This window comes from Pteropus alecto, unplaced genomic scaffold (assembly GCF_000325575.1).
Source record: "Pteropus alecto unplaced genomic scaffold, ASM32557v1 scaffold135, whole genome shotgun sequence".
NCBI classification, from domain to species: Eukaryota; Metazoa; Chordata; class Mammalia; order Chiroptera; family Pteropodidae; genus Pteropus; species Pteropus alecto.
In genome coordinates, this window is record NW_006438076.1 from 4,897,519 (window position 1) to 4,919,530 (window position 22,012).

Genomic DNA, 22,012 nt, shown 5'->3' on the forward strand with positions numbered 1-22,012 from the left:
CCACCTACCACCTCTTGCCCAGGACAGTGCACTGCCCTGGTCTCTCTACTCCTGTCCTCACATATAGCACCAGGATGATCCAGCCTCAGCAGTGTTTTCTTCATACCACTGCCCGACCACGGTCTACACAGCAGGCCTTCTGTGGAAGCTCCATGGCCAATTTTTTAGACACTACAGGAAGAACAGGACACATGCAGCCTCCCTGGGCCCACAAAGCCACATGCCCAGCACACTGGGAAACCCGTCAGCTCTTCCAGGCTCCCTCTGCATGCCTGGTACCTGGATCACAGGCAGAGGGACTCCTGGCTTAGCCAACATCTGTCTGTATGCCCTCCAATTAGACCCCTGCCCATCCCACGGGCAGGAACTGCTCCCTGTGCAAGGGGCTCAGGGAGGCTGCTGGCTGGGTAGGTAGGGAACCTGGCTGTCACTTTCACTTCTGCTCCCATGGGAACTCCTCGTGAAGATTCCACCGAAGGTGTCCCAACCAAACCTCTGCTCCCCAAATTTAGACCAGCTTTCCCTGGAGCCAGAGGTGCTTATGTGTAAACAGAAACACATTCAGATATAAGCATGCGAATGCACACACACATGTGCATGCGCACACACACACAACCCCCACAACTATGCTGCTGCACAGAGTGTGGACTTATACCTCATACAAATCCAACTGCATGCCCACAGAGAAAGGGTAGATCCAAATAAAACCAACTAATTCTTCTGGCTACTTCTGCGGATCCATAGCACATGAAACCATGTGGATGGTGCTGGGTGGACAGTTCTGGGGTTGGTCAGCCCAGTGCTGGCCCTGGACTTAAACTTTCCTGAAGCCCGTCCCATGAGTCTCGTCAGTGTCCACTCATTCATTCCAAATTTACATGGGAGGCAGCACCCATAAAGGCTAGAACCATCTGGGGCTCACACTTCCTTCCATGCCAATGGCCACCCACCATGAGGGAAGACTCACCGCTGAGGATCTCATTGTTGTTCCCCCAGAAGTCTGCTAACTTGGATGGTCTGTGGTAGAATTCATCCCTGTTGGCTGCCAGGATGAGCCTGAAGGAGAAAACACAACTGCAACTCTCAGGTGAAACAGAAAAGCCACGTGTTTTCTTTCTAATTAACAAAGAAAATTCGCCTCAGTAACAATATGGGCAAGTTCCAAAGAGAACAGAAACCCACATGGGACAAAGGTCTGCCCCAGTTCCAGGCAGGCAGTTTCCTGGGGAGCCTGTGACTGGGACTGTACCCCTGGTCCCTCCAGAGGAAATACAGAGGAGATGGGTGAAGACCATGGGGCCAAGTGGGAAGGTGCCCTCCTGTGCATCTGTCCTTTCCCCTGAGGACACCCAACCAGTGTCCTGGAAGTGTAAGTAGGCCCACCAGGGTGGCCTGGGAATGCATGTGGACCACAGCAGCATACAAGTTCTCCAAGGGCTGCTGTCTCAAGTTTGGGTGTCTGGGGGAGGAAATGTGTGAGAACGTCTCTGTGTTTCACTAGTTTTTTTTCCTTATAAATCAAACAAGTGTTTTCTTTGGCAATTAGAAAAGATGTCACAGTTTTCAGAGCACTGGTTTGGAGGTAAAAAAAAATCAAAGTCTCCAGCTGACTTTGCCATTTAAATAAGAACATAGATGGTGACTAAGTGGGGCACATCTGGGTCAAAGAAGTGGTTATCAGAGGAACCTCTGAGCACCACTGGTAGGCACACAGGTGAACAGAGGACAAGGGGCCAGAGGCTGGGGCTTGTGTGCAAAGGGTTCTAGCTCTGGACAGGCTGTGGTCACACTAGGTCTGAAACCAAACTAGTCTAGTCAGTAGTCTGTCCTAAAAAGTCTTTAAAAATAATTTTTGTATTGTCTCATTAATTTCATGAACATTTGCTCGTGGTACAATGTGAATTAACAAAGATGGTTGTAAAATTGAAAGTGAAACCAGTGCCAGGCCATGGAAGTGTTGTTACCCCAAGCATAGTGGCATGTGATCACCCTCCCCCGGCTGCCAGACTCTGCGCCTCCCCATGCAGCCCCAGTCACAGGTGCCAGCACAGCCAGGGACTGTGCATGGCCATGGAACCCTTGGGTCTGCCCTGGAAACCTCACTGCCTTCAGTAACCCCATCTGGCCTACAATTGCTCTCTATCCCCCCTGCACAGCTGGCTCAAGGGCTGCACCAGGTCTCAGGGATGTGCACCCAAAAGGGAAAGGTCCCCGTCCCTGATACAAGCCCCAGTTATTCACAGAACGATCCTATGCAACTCCAACTGCCAGGTTCCAACCTGGACCTCATCCTCAGGTGGAGACAGACGGTCTGAAGGAGAAGGCACTTGGGCCCTGACCTCTGCCTCCTGGCCACATCTGCTCTGTCCCTTTGGGGCCCCAGTTGGCCCTGTTCTGGCTGGCCCTGCTCCCACAGGCTGCCTGAACAGGCCGGCCTGGTGGAAAGTGCCCCATCCACCATGGCCTGGATGGCAGTCAGGAGGAGGGAGAGTGCCACATCCCCGAGCTGGGGGAGACTCCACAGCTGTGGTGGGAATATGCAGCAGGGGCTGGGCTCCCCTCCGACCCCTGTGGGTGGGGGTCACTTCACATGGTTAGGATCAAGCACCTGAAACAAGGCTGATGCTGTCGGCTTCTGCTTTTGATTCCTACATAAGGCTTCAGAGAAGGAAAAATTAGGGAAAAAGAAAAAGAAAAAAAGCTCACTGAGCAGAACCTTCTGCCTATTTTTAAAACAAGGAGCAGTTACGTGTGTTTGTTAATAATAGAAACATTAACTGCTGGGTTATTTTCATCAAGAGTCTCTAGCTGAATTTTGTGGTTTGCTCAGGATTTCATCAAATACATACTTCAGAAACAGGCAGGTGTGAGGAGTGCCTACTTAGAGGCTCCAAATAAGGAACATATTCCTTCAGTCACCACTTCTGGGATCACAACACGAATAAAAGTCCGTCTGCGTCACTGCGTCCAGAGGCAAGGAACTTGGCCACCACAGCAAGGGGCTCTGGGGAAGGCAAGCCACCCATGGCTTTGTTTTGTTCTAATAACTGAAACCACTAATTAATTATCAGGACCAACAGGCACTCCTCGCTCTGCTGCTGAGGGTAAATCTGTGAGCTCACAGTTCACTTTGTATATCTTGTGAGGGATGATTTTTTTTTTCAAAGAGCACATATCCCTTTATAATCAAGGAAGTAATGTCAGTGGAATCCCATCAGAACACAGCTGCCTCTACAGAGCATGGCAAGGTCACTGGGACCCCGGAGCAAAGCTGCAGCCAGCATGGAACGTCTAAGTTAGCATCTCATAGGCTGCTAAAGGAAGTTCTTAACCACTAGGCTCTTTGCCAGAGCACCACAGACAGTCATACTAGAATTAAAAACAAGAGCGAAACCAACAGGCACCCAGACTATACTCACACTGGGTAACTGCCACCAAAATATGGAGGTTCCAAGTATCAGGCAACAACAGGCATGGGGGGCAGAGGCTGGGACCACCCAGGGGATTACAGCCCTGGGCAGAAGCCATGACACACTGTGTCCGAGATGACCCCAGGAGGGAATGACATCTGAGGAGCCCACCTGTGGGCAGCTGACATGCAATCTGGAAGGCAGACCACACCTGCACGAGGGCCAGCCCAGCACCAAGAGGACAGATGGGGAGGCTGGAGGGAACCTGGGGGTTCATGCCAGGGTGGTGCCTGGGGGGAAGGCAGCAGTGGCATGTGACATGGGGGGCTGCTACGCCTAAAGGGATGGGTACCTCCAAAAGGGAGGGCAGCAGAGTGGCAATAAGAGGGGTAGGGGGTGCGGAACGCGGGGTCTAAGACAGCCCGGCCCAGTACTAGGCTTAGAGTTGCTCTACAGAGACCATGCTTACATTCACTCTCTGGGCAGGTGCCGAGCTGGCTCCCCTCCCTCCATACTGCAGGCCAGCCAGACAGTGATTGCTGAGTCTGGGCATAAACAGACCACAAGATGCACACTCTGAGTGGCCGATGCTTTCTTCTATGGGAAAGAAACAACAAGATGCTCAAACACAGCCGAGAGAGAGAGATGCTTCAGGAACCATGCCTGCCACCAGCAGGGCAGCAAAGCAGCAGGACAGGCCAACCCTGAACATCACTGGGCTGTCCTGGGCAGGGTGTGACGGGGACAGGCTCACCTTTCCCCTTCCACAGAACTCCTGGGAAGCTAGAAAACAAATTCCCATAAGATCAGCATCTGGAAAAGAGTCACAAGGGTCACTGCCCACGGCATCGAAAATGAGAACGTCTTAAGTCTCTTCTGCAAGCAGAGGCGACCTGTTTGAATCACATTTATATACAAGGTAATAATGGCCACAGGTCCAAATGGAAAAATCCTCTTTGCAATCATCTAACCTGGAGCAACACTGACTACAGGGATAAGCTTAATCCACAAATATGAATGAAAACAGGTACCATCTGTTACCCTGAGGGGCAAGAGGCCACTGTATAGTCGATATTGAGGGTGCTGGAGGGAGCACAGGGGTCTCATCAGTCCCAGCCACATGGACCAGATTTTTGGGTAGCAGGGTCCATGTGAACACCAGCCCTGGCACCGGGACCATCTGGATAAGGAGAGAGGACCTGGTCTGGATGGTGTACAATGATGACACTCTCTGCTATCCAAAAGGGGACATGGGCTGATACAGCGAGGGGAGCCTATGACAGGGCCATCAAAAGACATGTGAGGAAATCAATTTGGCAGTTCCTCAAAAAGTCAGAAACAGAATTGCCATATGATCCAGCAACTCTATTTTGGGTACACACCCAAAAGAATTGGAAGCAGCAGTCAAACAGATACTTGTACACTAATATTCATAACAACATTATTCACAACAGCCAAGAGATAGACACAACCCAAGTATTTACTAATGGATGAATGGATAAATAAATGTGGTCTCTCTATTCAAAGGAAAGAAATTCTGACATACTACGACATGGATGAATCTTGAAGATGTTGTGCTAAGTCGAAATAAGCCAGTCACAAAAGGATAAATATTGTATGATTCCACTTATATAAGGTACCCAGGGTAGTCAAGGTCATAGAAAGGAGAATGGTGGTTGCCAGGGGCTAAGAGGAGGGGGAATGGGGATAATTATTAAATGGGGACAGAATTTGAGTTTGGGAAGATGAAAAGAGCTCTGGAGATGGACAGCAAGTGATGGCTGGAAAACAATGTGAATATACTTAATGCTGTGGAACTAAACACTTAACAAATGGTTAGAATGGCAAAATTTTATGTTATCTATACCTTATCACACACACACAAACAAAGGACACTCCCATGGAGTGCTACATGGAGGGCAGATGATGATACAGCTGTGGATGCCAGGGCAGGGGGCAGAGGCTGGTATATCCCAGGCCAGGACGGCGATGGCTAAGGTAAGAAGGAGCCCAAGTGAGGGGCGCGAAGGCAGGCCTGGCTGGCCCAGATAGGCCCTGGCAGTCCTAGACAGCAAGGGCCTCCTCCCCTCTATGCCAATGGCCCTGGCACCGGGCCTGCTCCCGCTTCATTGCTTCACTGAGAGTCCCTCCTCAATCTCTGACATGCCCAGGCTCAACTCACGTAACCTCTCACTGGCCTTGCTGCGGTTTCCCTCCCATGGCAGTCGCCTCCTGGCTCTCCCTGTCCTGTGCTCGCATCACACACATACAGAAGTGCACATACAGAGAGCCCGCAGCTTGCCGTTCTCACTGCCTGAACGCCCCCAGAGCTAGAACAGGAGCAGTTACCAGAAGCCCCTCTGGCCCTCCACGTAGTCGAGAAAACACTGAGTATATTCAGTCAGTCACTCAGAGACGGCATATTTAGTCTTTGGCTTAGAGCTTTGAAAAATACGAGAGAAACGCTCAGGCTGTCTTGAATCACAATCCACAAGAAGTTAGTTGTTAGGAGCACAGGTCCTGGCAATGATGTACAGGTTCTGAGCAATAGAAAGAGAGATCCATGCTCACCCTCCTCCCTCCTTCTTTCCCTTTTTATTTTACTTGCAGGCGGTTGGAGGTAACCTTAGGAAACAGCATATTCAGTGGGGCTATGGCTGAATCTGGGAGTAACAAATATAGGCAGTGATCAAGTTAGTGACTGTCAGGCTGCCTATCTTCATTTGAGAAATTCTTCACTTGTTTAGTGGAAAGAGAGTTGTTTTGTTGTATGGGTGTTCAAATGAGTACAGATAGTTGCATATAAAAGCTCAGTAGCCAAAGAGGTGGACCATGCCAGTTATCCATTTATTGCATCTCAGCCCCAAATTCACCCTTCATTGCCTGTTATGTGATAATGAAGCTGAACTTTGCAGCTGGTACCATGCTAAGTTTTGTCAGTAAAGGGTGCCAAAGAGACACTGGAGGAGGAGAGCCTTCTTTTCCTGGCTCCTGAGTGCTTTCTCTATAGGTTCCTATGGCACACGTGACTTCATCAGGCATCAGTCTCCTGTGAAACACGTGGCTTCCACAGCTCACAATAGTAAGCAGCACCCAGTGGCCAGCACCTTCCCCCCAGCATCCTCCCTGCAACAGTTGCTAGGACCCTTGAGGAAAGATTTCCAACAAGTTCTGCCAGTGCAGCACCCCAGAGATTTCTCTATTATCCAGTGTGCCATGGCTGTGCCTCTCCAGCAAGGTCTAGATCTCAGCACGGAGGTGAAGGATGGGGCTCTGCCCTGGGCACGCCAATCCCATTATAGTGAGTATATTACACTTTCCCTGCTGAAATCACTATGCCTGGATCCTGTCTAGAGGCTGCACCCTGACTCACACAGCTCATCCTATTGGGGGATGTTCCGGGTCAGCTCCCAGACCCTGGTCTGGCCCTGCTACCCACTCCTCTGCAGGAAGAGAACACTGGACACTCTTCATCCTCTGTTCCCTGGCCTGGAATGAGTTAATTCAGCCACGACATTAGGTAACATTGTGTCTGTGATTTTGCATGGTGACCTAAATCCAAAAAGCTAGTTAAAATAGTGCATCATTTCTGGTACAGATTTAAAAATGATGAAAACGTCCCAGGCAATTGCATTAGTAAGCAGTTTCAAATGTCATTTTTGGTTGTGGGTTACATCTCAGCCTCATTCTCTGCGTGGATAAATGCCAATGGGTTCCCGCTGGGGTGACCTGGGGAATGGAGGGGTGTCGTTCAGAGTCATGGAGAGAAGAAGGTCTTCCATTTCCCACCTCCTCGCACCTTGACACCACCACCCAGACTCCTCATGGGCAGCATGAACCACCAGTTCAAATGGGGCTCTCGCTCACTGTCACCCCAATTCTGCTACCTGCTGGTCTCCTTACAGAGCCTGTAGGGCTGTGCTCCTGCCTGGACCCACGTTGCTCCTCTGTCCTGCCCACCTTTAGAGTCTTAATATGTTTGTATATCTTTGGACATTGACTCAGAGTCCACCACCAAGAAGTATTCCCTCCAGCGTCCCACACTGAGTGACTATTATCTGAGAGGGCAGGGCCAGGCCTTTGCAGCTCGTCCCGTGGCCACCCTCTCCCCAGCCCACAGGGAGCAGCATGCTCCCTCGCTGCTCACAGTGCCTACATGGGTAATGGGGACTGTGGGGCACCCAAAGCTGAGCAGACAGTGGCAGATGCAGAGCAAGGGGTTACCTGTACGCATTTCTGGAAACGGGGTGAGGATCAAACTTAAAGAAGATGATGCACATGGGTTCCTGAGGGTGGCTTTGCTCACATGGGGTCAGACGGTCTGCAGGAAAAGGAAAAAAATGAGTTGAGTAAACAGCACACAAGAGAACCACCTTCCATGCCATCCTCCCTGACCCAAACAGAACCACCTCTGAGATGTCCCTGATTGTCGCTGGACATGCCAGAGCCATGTGCCCAACACTGTGACACTCACCAGCACCGCACAACCATCTCCCTAAACATACACACTCATCAGCTCTGCCTGGACTGCCCTGCCACCTATGGTGCTCACTGGCCCTGGACACACTGCATGGGGGTGGCAAGTGGGTGCTGGAGGTGGAAGCAACAGCAAGAGCAAGAACATGAGTACAGCCGGGGCAGTAGGCAGGCAAACCAGCCCATGCCCGCCCAGGAGGCCCTGTGGCTTCCTCCATGGCCCCCACCCAGACTGCCCATTGCTTCCCCTGGCAACAGCACCAATTCTAGCCCCTAGGCACTCAAGGCAGGGCCACATCATGTCCAACTGGCCTGGGGACACTCTGTAGCAATGTCTACAGAAGGCCCTTGGCACATGCCCTCTGCCCACAATAGCCCAGGCACAGCCAGGGGACCCAGAGGGCCCTGTATACCCTTGTCAGCAAGGAGCACAGGCCAAAGCACAGGTACTGGTGACATGGACACAAACCCAGGTGCTGATGAGTGAGGACTCAATGCACACCTCCCCCCACCCCCCGCACAAACGAGTCCCTCACCCAGGGCCTCTGGGACCAGCAGGTCTTTTCCCGCAAACAAATTGAGAACTGAGATGAGGTTCCAAGGCCACCAACCCTGGACAAGGTAACTGTGAGAGTTTCCAGTCCTGCATGTGTATGAGAAGCTTAGGACATGGCTCCGGTGCAGAGCCAGTGCCCGCAGCCAGAAAACGGGCAGGAAAAGAGGCTGTGCAGGTACTAAAAGCTGCTGAGAAGATGACCCTAGAAGAAAGAAGCTGATGAGCAAGGGGGGAAGGTGTGTTCAGTGCATGTGCATATATGTGAGGCTGTGAGGTCTGTGAACATACATAAGTGCATGAATATGTCTCCCTGTGTACTTGTGTGCAAGTGTATACTTACACACATGTCTGTATGCATATGTGTCTAGAGGAGGCCACTGAGCTCCAAGGCCCTAGCCTGCCTGGGCCACTGAGGGTTTGGAGAGGGTTCATGCAGGGCCTGTCCCAAGATGCTAAGTGCACAGTGCCTGCTAGAGCAGGGTATGGGCTTTGCCCAGTGGGGCACATCTGTAAAGCAGGTCTGTGAGTTGGACCCTCACTGGGGGAAGGAGCTCGGGGGGAGGGGGATGAGATTCCCAGACCCAGCCCATCCTTGCTCCAGACCTCAACACAAGCCATGGCTGCTCTGCCCTAGGCCTCAGAGTGACCACACAGGGGAGGGGGCCTGCCTGCTAATCAGGACACCTGCACGGTACCCCCTATAGGCAAGTGGGCAGCAGGCATGGTCCAGGGAGTGTTCCAGCTCACTGCCTCAGGCCCAGGTCCCTGCTATCCACACACCACAGATCTGGGAGAGGCCCACCATCGGCCGTGGGGACAGGCAGGTGAACAGTGACCGTGTGAGCTCCTCTCTGACATCAGTGCAATCGTGCCCAGTTCTTGGGTCTCTGAAATGAAAGCTTTCCTGTCTCAGAACTCACAGAAGGGAACATTCCCACCACGCCAACCCTGCTATCAAAGCTGTGCCAGTTCCCCTTGGGCAGCCAGGTGGACAGCAGGGGTTGCAGCCACAGAGCACAGAAGAACCAAAGAGGGGTCAGAGCCCTAGGCTGGCAGCTCAGACACAACCTAAGCTCAGAGTCATGCAGAGGCTGCCAAGCTCCTAGGGCCTTCCCGTGGACAATGCCATGGCGTCCTTGCCACTCTACTCACTTTGCTGACTGGTTTGGCGGGGGTGGGAGGATTCACTCGACTACTGTCCCCACTGGCTCCCACAGACTCAGCTCCCTGTTTCCCCCAGCTGCGGCAGGCATGGGCATTGATGATTGCTGCATGGAACCAACCTATGACCTCAGTAAAGCCTGTGGTTATACAGGTGAGGTGTTGCCATGGCAACTAGCAAAAGTGCAAGGTGCTAGGAGATGTGCAGCCATGTGAGATGGGTTGCTGGCCACCAGCCTGAGCTGGAAGTGCCTACTGGGGGCCATCGTTTCAAGGGTGCCTGACGATTCCAATACTGGTGGGCAGGCTGGTAGAGCGGACTCTCCTGGTAAAAATAACTTAAAATGCTTGAAAGAATATGAATACATCTTAAAAGCAGCCAAGAGCTTACAAGGTCATGTAGGATTTAGCCAACATCTTGGAGAACACAGGAATCCAGAGAGGAAAGAAAGCAGAATCAGTGGTCGTTCCTGCCCAGGGGTATTGACCATCTGGGCAAACTGGGCTCTGGTGGCCTCGGGGGGTGAGAGGGACAGAAGATCCAGGGGCTGTAGGAACAGTCCAGAAATGGAGTTTGTCCCTGAGAATCCCCATGAGCAAACCCAAGGTAACACCAGGGATCCAGGAACCCTCGTGCCAAGACTTGGTTTGAGGGACTGCCGTACCAGTCGTGCCCCTGGGCACCTGGCAAACCAAATTTCTCATTTGGTTTCAAGAAATTTCTCAAATTTCTTCATCCTAGATCTCCAAGAAGTCTCACAAGTAATTTCTAGGACAAAGAGCAGTACACAGTCAGAAAGAATTACATAACCAAACAAAGCACCATAAACAAGAAACCAGCAGAAAGAGATCCCCACACGTCTTGTAAACCAACTATGTTCTAATTGCAGAAAAGGGAGCTTGAGAATATCTGCAGAGAAAAGGAAGTGATCACGAATAAACCAGGAAGACCACAAAACAGCAGAAAGAACTGTTAGAAACAAAGCTATAGAAACCACAAATTAAAACTCGGCAGTGGATTTAACAGCAGACTAGACACGGCTGATGAGCTGGGTCAGTAGAACCATCCAGAACAAAGTGCAGAGAGACAGGAAGCATGCTGTGTCCCACCTGCCAGGTACAGTTGACGGGGTTCCCAGCACCTGCCACTTGACCATAGTCTAGCACAGAAGACGCAGGCCCCCTTACCCCAGAGGAGCTGGTCTCTCTCAAGACTCCAGAATACTCTAGCAGAGCCTGACTGGTGGTGACTGTGGAAACTAGGCTGCCAGTCAATGGTAGGAGCCCTGCCAGCCCATCCCTGCTGAAATCCCATCAGTCTAGAGCCCCCCCCAGGACAAAGGACTGTTCTGAGGGCTGCTCCACAGGAATGTGCTGCCCCACCAGGGACATGCCACTTTGGGTTGTCAAAGGAGAAGGCAATCATGTTTTCTTTGGCCTAAAATCCCATCAGTCTAGAGCCCCCCTGCCAGGACAAAGGACTGTTCTGAGGGCTACTCCACAGGAATGTGCTGCCCCACCAGGGACGTGCCACTTTGGGCTGTCAAAGGAGAAGGCAATCATGTTTTCTTTGGCCTACCACATCCCTCCCTGAGCTACACGCCTGGCCGCTGGTGAGACCACTGGCCAGGGGCAGCTCTGGCCACTAATGCTCACAGACCAGACACAGATCCTCCCCTAATTTAGCTGCAGGATCCCGCCATCCTAGTTGGCCCCGATGACTGGTAGACCAGCCCTCAAGATGTGGTAAGGAGGGCTCTGTGGTGTGAGGGAAGGCCACCGATGGTCTCCTGGCATCCTGGTGCCGGAGATGTGGGCACAGAGTCCAGGGCTGCGGCCTCGACGAAGACGCAGTCATTGGGAGGGAAGGACCAGAGGAAAGCCAGCCCCTGGGCAGGGGACCATCAGGAACTGCCTTTCTCTCCAATCCCTCACGCCCCACTCAAGACAGGCCCGCTGCCCACTGGCCCCTCCCACTCCTGGCTTTACCTCCTACCCACCCCACCCCCACCATCCTTCTCTGCCTAGGCCCAATGTGCTCTTTCAGCAAACTCCTGGCAGGTCCCATGGGTGAAGGGCCATTCTCCCAGCATGCCCCCACCTAGGCCCACCACAAAGTTCAGACGTTCTTTTCAGGGCCTGATAAAGTCCTCCCTGACACCCCTGCTCATTCTGCTACTTTCTCACCCCTGCCGACTTTCAGGGCTCTGAGAGCAAGCTCTGGATACAGCCTTTGTTGTCCCACTCACTGCACCAGGCCTTAAGGTTGGCATCTGAACACTGCAAGAAGCCACGCCCCACTTCTATGACCTTTGTCCAGGGCACTGCTTGCCCCAGCAGGCCAAAGAGGCCACAAGAGAAATGTGCACACTCAGCCAAGCCTGCGAGTCGCAGTGAGTTGTCACAGGCCCATCTTCTGCTTTTCCTTCCTTTCTCTCACTTGGCCTTTTGGCAACCAAGATGACAGCCAGGCAACCTAGGGCACAGAAAAGAGGCCCCTCGCCCCTAGAACTTGGCTCTCTGGACTGTGACACACTGAACCAGAGGAGGCTGGGCCCTGGGTGCCACAGGGCAGGGGAGAGGACAGCTGGTGACACCTGGGGAGCACCCTCCCATGCTAGGCACTTTACAGGTGTGATCCCCTCTCATCAATCCTCAGCCTGAGGTCATGTGGGAGGCTCACTGGAGGAGTGCTTACTGGCTGCACTTGGGGTGAAGGAGCAGGCATGTATGGGGTACTAGGGTCAGGTGGGCTTCCCTGAGCTCCCATTTGCTCCCAAGCAGCCTCCTAGGAGACCACGATGCCCCCAGCACTGGACCTGTACATCTGCACCACCCTGGCACATCCATAAGCCACTCCACCGAGCTTCATCATGGAAACACTGGGAGGCCAGCATGCCTCCTGCAGGTGCCCCACTGGCCCACTGTTCTCCCTGTGGCCTCCTCAGGGCATGAGAAACCCCTGGGAAAGGTGGTGATGGGGTAGCCAGCTCCATCTCAGCCACAGTGGAAAGTCACTGTGCCCATGTGGGGTCCCACTGGGGGCACTGTCTTACAACTGCCTCACACACATGGGTGCAGCAGGCCTTAAACCAGCCCTTAGGCATGGAGGATTCTAGAGAGTAACTTGGGGCCAAGGAGAGGAAACCTTGTGGGCAGCAATCGGGAGGGACCACATGCAGGGTTAGAGAGTGGAGACTGTTAAGTAACCAAATATCCTAACAAGTGCCTGAGACACCAGCGCAGCATGACCCAGAGGTGGACATGGAAAGGTGCTGTGTTTCTCACTGCTGTGGGAGCATGTCCTTCCATGCTTATTATGAGGCCTGAAGGGGTGCTCACTGTGGCCTGGGCTGGGCTGTTCTGTACAGAGAATCAGGGGCTGGCCCCGTTGTGGAAGAGGCTGGCATCAGCAGTGCCTGTGCCCTTGGCGTGTCCTCACCGTGGCTACCTCTCGACGCCGTGTTCCACAGCTCACATGGACTTCCCTAGCTGTACATGACAACCACCAAGACTTCACATAAAACACTGACCTCTGTGACCTTGGCTAAGTGACAGCTCTGCTTTAACAAACTACCCAGGACTTTTCTCAAACTGAATAGGGAGCTGCATAAAGTCCTGCTGAGAACAGGAAGGCTGCAGCTCTGGAAGCGCATTCTCTCCAACAGTGTCCAGTGCAGACTGAGACCACGACAAAGGTTCCCAGCCCAGGGATTGTAATTCAGGCTGAGCAGGTACACAAGGCTGCACATGCACAAATGAGACCAGTGCACCCAAAATTCACACCTATCCACTTGTTGCTGCTCATCAGTCACTCAGCCTAGGGCTCCTGCTGTGACATTGGCCTGTCTAGAAATAGCCAAGAAAGCACTGTGTCCTCTGGGGTGGCCTCCACCAGCCTGAGTAAGCACCTCTGCCAGGTCCTCCCACCTGCAGCCTAGGCAGATCTATGTGTGCAGCAAAGGCCATTGCTTCCCACACACCCCTGGAGTCCCTGGTCACACCTGAGCCCTGAGCAGAAGGCCCTGCGAAGTGTGAAGCAAAAGGAAAGGGCCCTCTTCACATTAAAGCCAAGGGCTTCCCGTACTCTCTAAGAAAGCCAGTGGAAGTCTTCCCAGATCACAGCTAGGAGAGTCTGGCTTTCCTCTGGTCTAACCACCTAGTAATTCTGCAAAATAGGAAGAACAGGTCACGAATTTGGCACCAGTTATTCTTAGTGCATGGCACTGGCTGCGAAGCACAGAAGCTTTCCAGGAACTCACGACCCATCTGCTGATAATGCTTTCAAGAGTTCTCCAAGTGTGCTGCACTCTACCTGCTCACCCACTGCCTCTGAATCACCCGCTCCAGCGAAGGACTCCTCCCTCCTCCCTGCCTCCCAGAGGACCAACAGGGCTGTTCCCAACAGCCAAGGGGAGCCAGGTAAACCACCTCTGTCATGAAGATCAGGCTCTTCAGCAAGTCAAGCTTTAAACCTCACTCCATGCAACATCTAACAAGAACACAACAAGAAAATGACATAGATAGGCTTGACCAGAGACTGGTCAGGGCCTCATGCCAAGTGATACGGCAATGACTGCAGTGGCTCAAGAAAGGGCCACAAGGCCTGGCACTCCAATGGACCAATCCACAGCCTACTGATCAACAGTAAGGATATGCTTCCCTGGCCCCTGACACCCAGTGCAGAGACAGGTGGATGAGAGTCAGGTCAAGCCAGTGACCTCTTGGAGGCCACTTGGAGAGGAGGCAAAAGGGCCCTGAAGACCACTGATATGGCCTCATTTTCACTGCCAGCCCAGATAAGAAAAGGACCCGCCAGGGAGACTGGCAGAGCTCAGCACTGCTAGGGGTGGTCTAAGCCTATCTCCAGATCCCACCCAGCTGAGGCCCACCTCGCCCTGCCCAGAGGCTAATGGCATCACACACGACTGCTGCCACCCATCCTGTGCCTACCAATACCACCTCCTCCAGCATTTGCATCAAAAGCCTCTCCCCTCCCCTTCCTTCCAGCCCACCCCATCCTCTCACATCCACTACCAGCTCATCCACCCACCCAGTTCAGCCTCTCCATGCCCAAGCTCAAGGCTCCACACCTCCTGCTGCCACAACCAGCAGCTCCTGGGGGCCAGCAGGGTATGTGGTTGTGGTTCCCACTCCCAGGTCACCCAAGAGCACACTGTCATCTGGAAAGTTCCAACTGCACACAGCCGGCAAAGCCCCATCTCATCACCTGCGGGCTTCCAGATCTTTCAAAGTACGGGTGGGTGTGTGCTGCAGGGTTATCACACACACACACACACACACAGGATCTCACTGCGTATGTCTTCCCACTAACTTACTGTGCAAGTTCAACCTCTCCAAGGGGCAGTGACTCCAGCCCGCTCACTGCTGCCCAGTGTTCATGGGGGATGGCCTCCCATACACATGCTCTGTAAACAGCCAAGGACCCTCCTAAGATAGTGACCCAGGAAGCATAATGGCTCAGTCAGAGGCTGAGGCTCTCAGATGAGCACACCTGACCCAACTCCCTCCAAATATCCAGTGCAGGTACCACCTGCCATTCAAGAGGGCCTCTACCCACAACTCCAATTGGTGGGGAACCTCCCATGGTTCACTCTTCTGTGGTGGCAAGAAATGCTCTCACCACAGTTTCTTTGGCATCCCCCAGTAGTCGCATATCTTATTGCCCCCAGGAGGCCCATGTCCACAAATCACCAATTTGGGTACTGAATCCTGGGCCTTCGTCACAATGACCTCTAGTGTGGTTGACTGCAGTGTGGCAGACATGCCCTGTCTGCTCCATATGTGGAGCCTCAAATATTTTTCCCAGTCCCTCCCCTGCATTACAGCCTTGCCTGAGGTGCCGCCTAACAGAAAGTCTGTTATTTTACAGCCAATTTTCCCATCTTTCCTATACATCAGTTGCCTCCCTCCCCCGCCCCCCGCCCCCCGTCCCAAAGTAAGAGCCTCTTTGTCTTGACTTCCCTGTACAGTTGCATTTTGGACTAATTAGTACTCAGATTTGCCCAGGGTCTGCCTGGGTGAGTGGTGTGAGGTATGGACCCCCGTGCTTCCCCACCTCCAGGGTGTGCAGTCTTCCCAACCTCTCCACACCCAGACATCCAGTCACATGGCCCCTCAGGGCCCTGCATGTGTAACCAGGTGTCAGCTTCAGCACATACTCTGGTATCTGGAGGGCACGTCTCCTTTTGGTTATTCACAGAATCTTCTAAAACTCTGACCAAGTGTGCCAGGCCCCACTCCTGCTGGCCAAACCAGGTGCTGTCCATGAAGCAACATAGCCAAGGAAGTCCAGAACTGAAAACCACCCCATGACGGTCCACAGTGGCATCCACGCTACCAAAGTAGTGAGAGGTGGAATGAGAGGCCCCACCCAGGAGAGACCACCTTGCTCAGTGCTTGCACAGAGGCCTGAAACGAGCAAGAGTCATTCACAGGACCAGAAGTCAGGGCAGAGCCACCTGGTCTAGGGGACAAAAAGGGATATGAAGGAGACATGTGGGTGCTGGCGATGGTTTCCATGCCCTGATATAGATGGTAATTGAGAGGCTGGGCTCACTGTACCATCCATGGAACTAGACACAACGTAGGCATGTTCGACATGAAGGAAAAAAATGGATTATCTACCCCCAAAAGCTGCCCATAAGAAGCAAGTGGACAGACTCAGCCTTCCTTCTCCACTGGCTTCATGACATTCCTCTGGGCAGGGAGAGGTAAAGCAGAAAAAGCCAGAAGAGACTATTCATGGGAGACGAGACAACAATGGACTCAGCACTGGCTCAAAACACCTCAAAACAGGACCAGGAACTGCTGGGCTGTTGTGAGTTCTCCACAATGACATCACCCACCTGAGCCAAGAGCAAAGCCACATCTGATCAAGTCCACGCCCAACCCCTGGGGTGGAGGGCTGAAGCGGACCTGCGTCCTTGGCAGGGGCACTTCTCTTTGTCAACTGAAAAGGCAAAAAGGGCATCTGATCAGTGAGAAGATGTCACGTCAGAATGCAGCAATGAATGGCAGGGATGCATGCCAGTGAATGAGGAATATTTTCACCATGACGCAGAGTAGAGGGAGCAGAGAAACTCAGGAAAGTGAGGCTTCCGGTTCACATCGAATCAGTGTCCTACCTGGCTGCAAGTGCTAAGACTCTGGACAGAGGTTAATTGAGCCCTAGAGTCAGGCTCCATTTCATTATACCAAGCACTTCACACATTTAGGAATACATTAAGGCTAACCACCTGTCCATCTGGTATTGAGGGGCCATGCAGGGGATAGGGTCTCTCAGGCTTCACACAGGAGGGCTGTGAGGCCAGGTTCCTCATCCCCACCCTGTGACAGCTCCCAAGGGTGGAGGTGGTAAGCATAAACTGCTCTTTTCACATGATGCCTGAAATCCTCCCAGCAGCTGCCAGCAGAGGAGGTAAACACACATGGGAACACAGTGTTGCTGTTCCTGGGCCTTGGCTGAGAAAGCCTTGACGTCTGTAAATATTCTAAGCAGCCAGCCCACTGCAATGCTCCACCTTCCTCCCTGATTAGTGACTGAGGACTTCTGAATCTATGCTTTGTCATTTTGACTGTTAAATGGTATTTCACCATTACAAATTTTCTACGGTGATACTCTTCCTAAGATCTTCGAGATTTTTTAGGAGCACTAATTCAGCCTCACACTAAGTGCTCCCTTCACAGTTCAAGGGAGCAATACAAAGGAGGGACACGGTGAGCATTAAGGAAAGTTCCAGTCACAAAGTGGCCCCAGTACCTCGGCCTCTCCTGGCAAGAACACTTGTCTTCCCTACAAGCCAGCCCAGCCTCATAGTGGCCCCTGTAGCCAATATGATTAATAACGGAGGAAGGAGCCACCTTCCCCACTAATCCCTCAAAAGAGGATGAAAACAAGCACTTAAAGTTAGCATAGTCCTGAAGACTTCAACAGACACCCCAAGTGGCAGCAGCCACCAGGAGACAGGGGCTGGCTGTTTTTACTTTTAAGCATGCATACACTACTTTTGCAATCTAAATAGAAACTTGATAACCTGAAAGGGCTGCTCAGTGGTTCTGGGAAGACATTGTTTTCACGGAGCCCATCATCAAACCCTCTGGTACAGACCAACAAACAGAAAGCTCTGCAGTGCTGCCCTCACACACCAACTAACATGTTAGCAAAGGATAGATCCTGTTCTCGCACATCAGGAGTGTCAGTAACAGTGTGGCCCCACTTCAAGAAGGCTCCCCGCCTCCCTGCCCTGGACTGTTTCTCTCCAGACAAGCTCTGGGGACCCTTGTCTCTCCATGGATGTCCTCAGCAGCAGCAGCAGCCACAGTGCCTTCAGAGAGCTCTCCACTCTAGTGTGGAGGCCAGGTCTGAGAACACAGCACACCATTACATCCTTGGGGAAACATGACCAAAATGACAGCCCTCAAATGGAGACACAAAGGAAGTATGAGGCAATAATAACAGCTCAGGGGCTGCACAGCCAGGCAGAGTGGATGGCCTCTTGCCTTTGTTCAGGGAAGGGCTGTCATTACCACATGCTGGAGCAAGCAGTAGCCTGGTCTGAGAGGCCACAGAGGCTCTCTTGTGTCCACCAGCCAACATAACATAGCTATCCTCTCCAGCTGCCCCCACCCCACCTGACAGGTCATCTGATGCAGGAAGTCTCCTGGGAAAGAGATCCAAGAGCAGAGGCACTGGGAGTCAGCCCTGGCTCTGAATGATCTGGGAACACCATTTGCCTCTCAGCCTGAGTCCTTGCTGTGAACAGTGTTTGGCCAATGAACACTTGCCCAAAAGGCTCCCTAGAGGATCATCCAGCAAGTGTGAGAAAGCAACTCAAAAGCACTACCAGCTGGAGGCGTCCCTTATAGCTACCACTTCCGTCTGCCTCAAGGAAGATGGCTCTGAGCCTAAACAGTAGCAGCAAAACAGTGGTCAGCAGGTCCAGAGCAGACAACACGCCAGGACTGTGACGAACATATGACATATCTGCTGGAGGAAGGGCACTTGAGGCTCAGGTCCAAGGGCAGAAGGTTCCCTCTAACTGTGTCCCAGAAAGAAGCCAGGAGGAAGCAGGAAGGTGCCGGGGTTGGGGGAAGGGGTCTCAAAAGGCCAGCAAAGGAGCCAGGCCTTGCCCTGGGTGCAGCCCTGCACAGCCCCCACCCCTGATACCCTGGGGGAAGGGTCTGACTACCTGAGCCACCCTAGGAAGGCCGTGTCCAGCGCAGAGATGATCTATCACTTGCTGCCTACTCGGATAGACAACATCTGTCACCCCGTTGTCCCCGCAGGATGCTGAGAGGCAGCAGCGTGACTCAGGGCTCCAAAGCTGACCAACGCCTTGACCCACCCACCTTGCAGCCACCTCGCAACATCTAGCCCGGGCGGAGATCACTGGAAACGCCTTCTAGTACCACCAAGGGCCCTTCGTCGCCCGGGATCGGTTTGGTCTCCCTGGACCCGGACGTTTGATTTCCATTTCTCGCCTCGAGAAGGGGAAATTGAGGCGGGACGCAGAGCTGCGGCCCCGCCCCTCCCCACGTGCGCCTCAGGAGACCCACGCCTCGGAGCCCGCGCGGGCTCCGCCGCGACCGCCACCCACACACTCACCTTCGCGGCCGCCGCCGTCGCCGACTTCCAGGTGCCGCGCCGGCGCGCCTCCGCTTCTGCCTAGGCCCCGCCCCTGCTGCCGCCTGCGCGCTCGCGATTGGGCTGCGCGGCGAGGGACCACGCGACACGCGGCAACCCAGGGCACGGTTGGCTACGTGCGCTGTCGCTCAGAGGCGGGGCGGCTACAGCCCTTCCAACTCCCCGCCCCCGAGGCTGCGCCTAATCTCTAGGCTGCGCTGGTGTCTGAGCTCTTCGTGACCCCCGTGGCCTTTATATCCTCCTCTGCACCCCCTCCCGGGAGACGCCTGCGGGAGGTCGCCTCCAACTTCATTCCCTCGAGCACCGGTCAGGGCCGCGGCCTGAGTTCCAGGCGCTTATCGGTCAGCTGCCTACCGGCAACCTTCGCTGATGCGCTATGGAAATGCTCACTTCCGGATCCGCCCCTCAGGCTGGGTCCTAGTCCCCTACTCTGACCCCACCGCACCTTGGTCCATCCAATCCAGGCCTCTGGACCTGATGGTCCTCTCCTCTTCCACCCTGACCCCCTAACAACATCTCCGCCATTCTCAGGACAAACCTGAGACCAGGCACTCCAGCCTCATCCAGCCACTGTAGCCTTTGAGCCCACCTCAAAGCTGTTATTCTGCAAGTCCAGGCCCCAAGGATAAAAGCCTGGGCCAACCTGATCTGTATTAGATGAGCAAGTGAGCAAGAGGCGGGGAAAGGGCACTGACTGGGACACTCCCACCAGGACAGAGGCATTTTCTGGGCTCCCTGCCCCCACCGTTTGGGGCCTGAGTGCCGGGAAAGTGGAAAGTCAAAGACTCAGGACTTGCTACGAAGTGGGCGCTCAGCACACTATGACAAGAATGACAGTTAATAGATTAAGGTTAATAACAATGTGCTAAGCACTTATCCAAACCCAGTGTTCCAGTACACAGCTCTCATTCATCCATTTTACAGATGCAGTCACCAGGACTCAGGAATTACGTTGCTTGCTTGAAGTCAAAAAGATGGCAAATAGTTGTATTAGCTCCAGGGCCTTGCATTAAAGACCTAGGTACCCTGATCCTGACTCACAGCACTTATGCCCTGTGGAAAACTGGAGCCCAGAAAACTGGCTGGTAATCAACAAAGGCAGTAGTCAAACCCAAACTTGCATAATGCCCCCAAGGCCCATTGCACTCCACTCTTTTGCTATCTCATCTATGTTCCTCCTGGAACCCAAAAGAAGCCTTTGCAGGTATGGAAACCAAGGACTCCAGATGCCTGAGTACTCATGGCCAGCAGTCAGCAGACCCAGCAAGACACACAGTCTTCCCTCCTGCAACAGAAGTGTGCTGGGCTGGTGCCAGTGATTCCCCTCTGGTCAGTTGGACCATACAATCCAGCCAAGAGATGGTGGTGTTGAATAAGCAGGACCTGAGGCTCGGAGGCAAGTGACCATGCCCTGTGGTATGGAGCAGCAGCTGCAGTGTGGTGTGCACCAAACCACTGGGCCACACGCCTCAAAGAAGTGAGACACAGAATGGCTAGGCTCTCATTAACAGTGCTTTTCCATTGCCTGCAAAGGAGAATGCAGTCATGCGTGGGTTAGACAGAGGTTCAAATCCTACTCCACCACAGAGAGCAGCATATGGACCTGGTCCAGTCCCACCACTAGCAACACTCTTCTATCTAGATGGTGCCAGAGCAGACACTGATGTTTTCTGTCACCGCTTGTTCCAGTCTGGATGACATTTGGTGCTAGGGAGCAAGCAAGGCAAATGAGATGGGGCAAGGTGGATCTCAGGGCTGTAAGAGGCTGCCATCCCACTTCTAATCACACACATCCCTAGACAGCCTATGGGACCACACTTTTGGTGAACATCTAGAACTGTTGTAAAGTTCTTCCTGATGTCAAGCTGAAACCTTTTTATCCCTGCAGCTTTTCTCGTGTGCCCTACAAGGATGTCCCTACAAAAGCTGGCCAATGGCCAGGTAGAGAGAGTTGGAGAGAGGGGGAGACTGGGTACTGGTCCCTGTGGCAGTGGATGAGTGGTAGAGACCATTTCTCCTGCTCTCTGACTTTCTGACCCACACCTGCAGCCTGGGTCATGGCGGGGCCACTGCCAGGCAGTAGCCCTAAGTCATCTTGGAACTGTTGCTGCCCACCCCGATCCTCTGTATATAGTCAGTGATCCAGCTCAGGGGCAGACAGGTCTCTGGAACCCTGCCAGGAATTAGAAGAGGGGTGAAACAGTCCTTATTTGGGCTGATTTAGGTGCACAATCTCAGCAGAGGTCTGTCCAGCCCCTCTTGCCATTATCAGTAAGTTTGTGGGGGAAGGGGTGGTGCTAGACCACAAGGTCACTGTAAGAGGAAAGGCTCCAGGAGGACCAGGGCCCAAGTCCCTTGGAAAGATCCATAACGATCATTGGGCTAATTAAATCCTCTCCTAAATGTAGGAAAGAGAACTCTCAGCCCAAGTGGCAGCTGGCACAAAATGTTACTGACGGTGTGACTCCATGGGACAAGAGCTATCTTACCCAAGGGGGCCTTTGTGCTCTAGAGAGGGACACTTCATTCTGCCAGCCCAGAGTTTTGAGTAACATCCCTGTGCCAGGATGCCAAATGGCTATCACCTCAAGTGCCAACTCCAGTTGATTGATGGTGGCTCTGAAAGGCTGCTGGGATCAATTTGCCATGCGTGACAGGGCACATGGGGACCCAATTATGGTACCAGTGGTGAGTCCTGGCCCCAAGTCATTTTCCTTTCTTTGTTCTGAGCAAGAAACTATT

The 22,012-nt window shown here is 53.1% G+C and overlaps 1 protein-coding gene across 5 annotated transcripts in view; it reads right to left on the reverse strand.

Annotated features, from left to right (window-relative positions):
• The window catches only part of TANGO2 (transport and golgi organization 2 homolog), a 34,827-nt gene extending 15,509 nt beyond the window's left edge, over window positions 1-19,318 (reverse strand). Inside the window, exons 1-5 of one of the 5 annotated variants that reach the window (XM_025049158.1) lie at window positions 19,232-19,257; window positions 7,635-7,731; window positions 4,165-7,139; window positions 3,880-4,007; window positions 968-1,056 (exon numbers count right to left, since the gene is read on the reverse strand). In XM_025049158.1, the coding sequence (XP_024904926.1) occupies window positions 968-1,056; window positions 3,880-3,881 (91 nt within the window). In that variant the 5' untranslated portion in view covers window positions 3,882-4,007; window positions 4,165-7,139; window positions 7,635-7,731; window positions 19,232-19,257. Of the gene's footprint in view, window positions 1-967; window positions 1,057-3,879; window positions 4,008-4,164; window positions 7,140-7,634; window positions 7,732-16,472; window positions 16,577-18,975; window positions 19,170-19,231 lie in introns of those variants that run through there. The other 4 variants (XM_015592007.2, XM_006915234.3, XM_015592008.2 and 1 more) reach the window with 4 other exon arrangements.
• Between the last annotated feature and the right edge of the window lie 2,694 nt (window positions 19,319-22,012).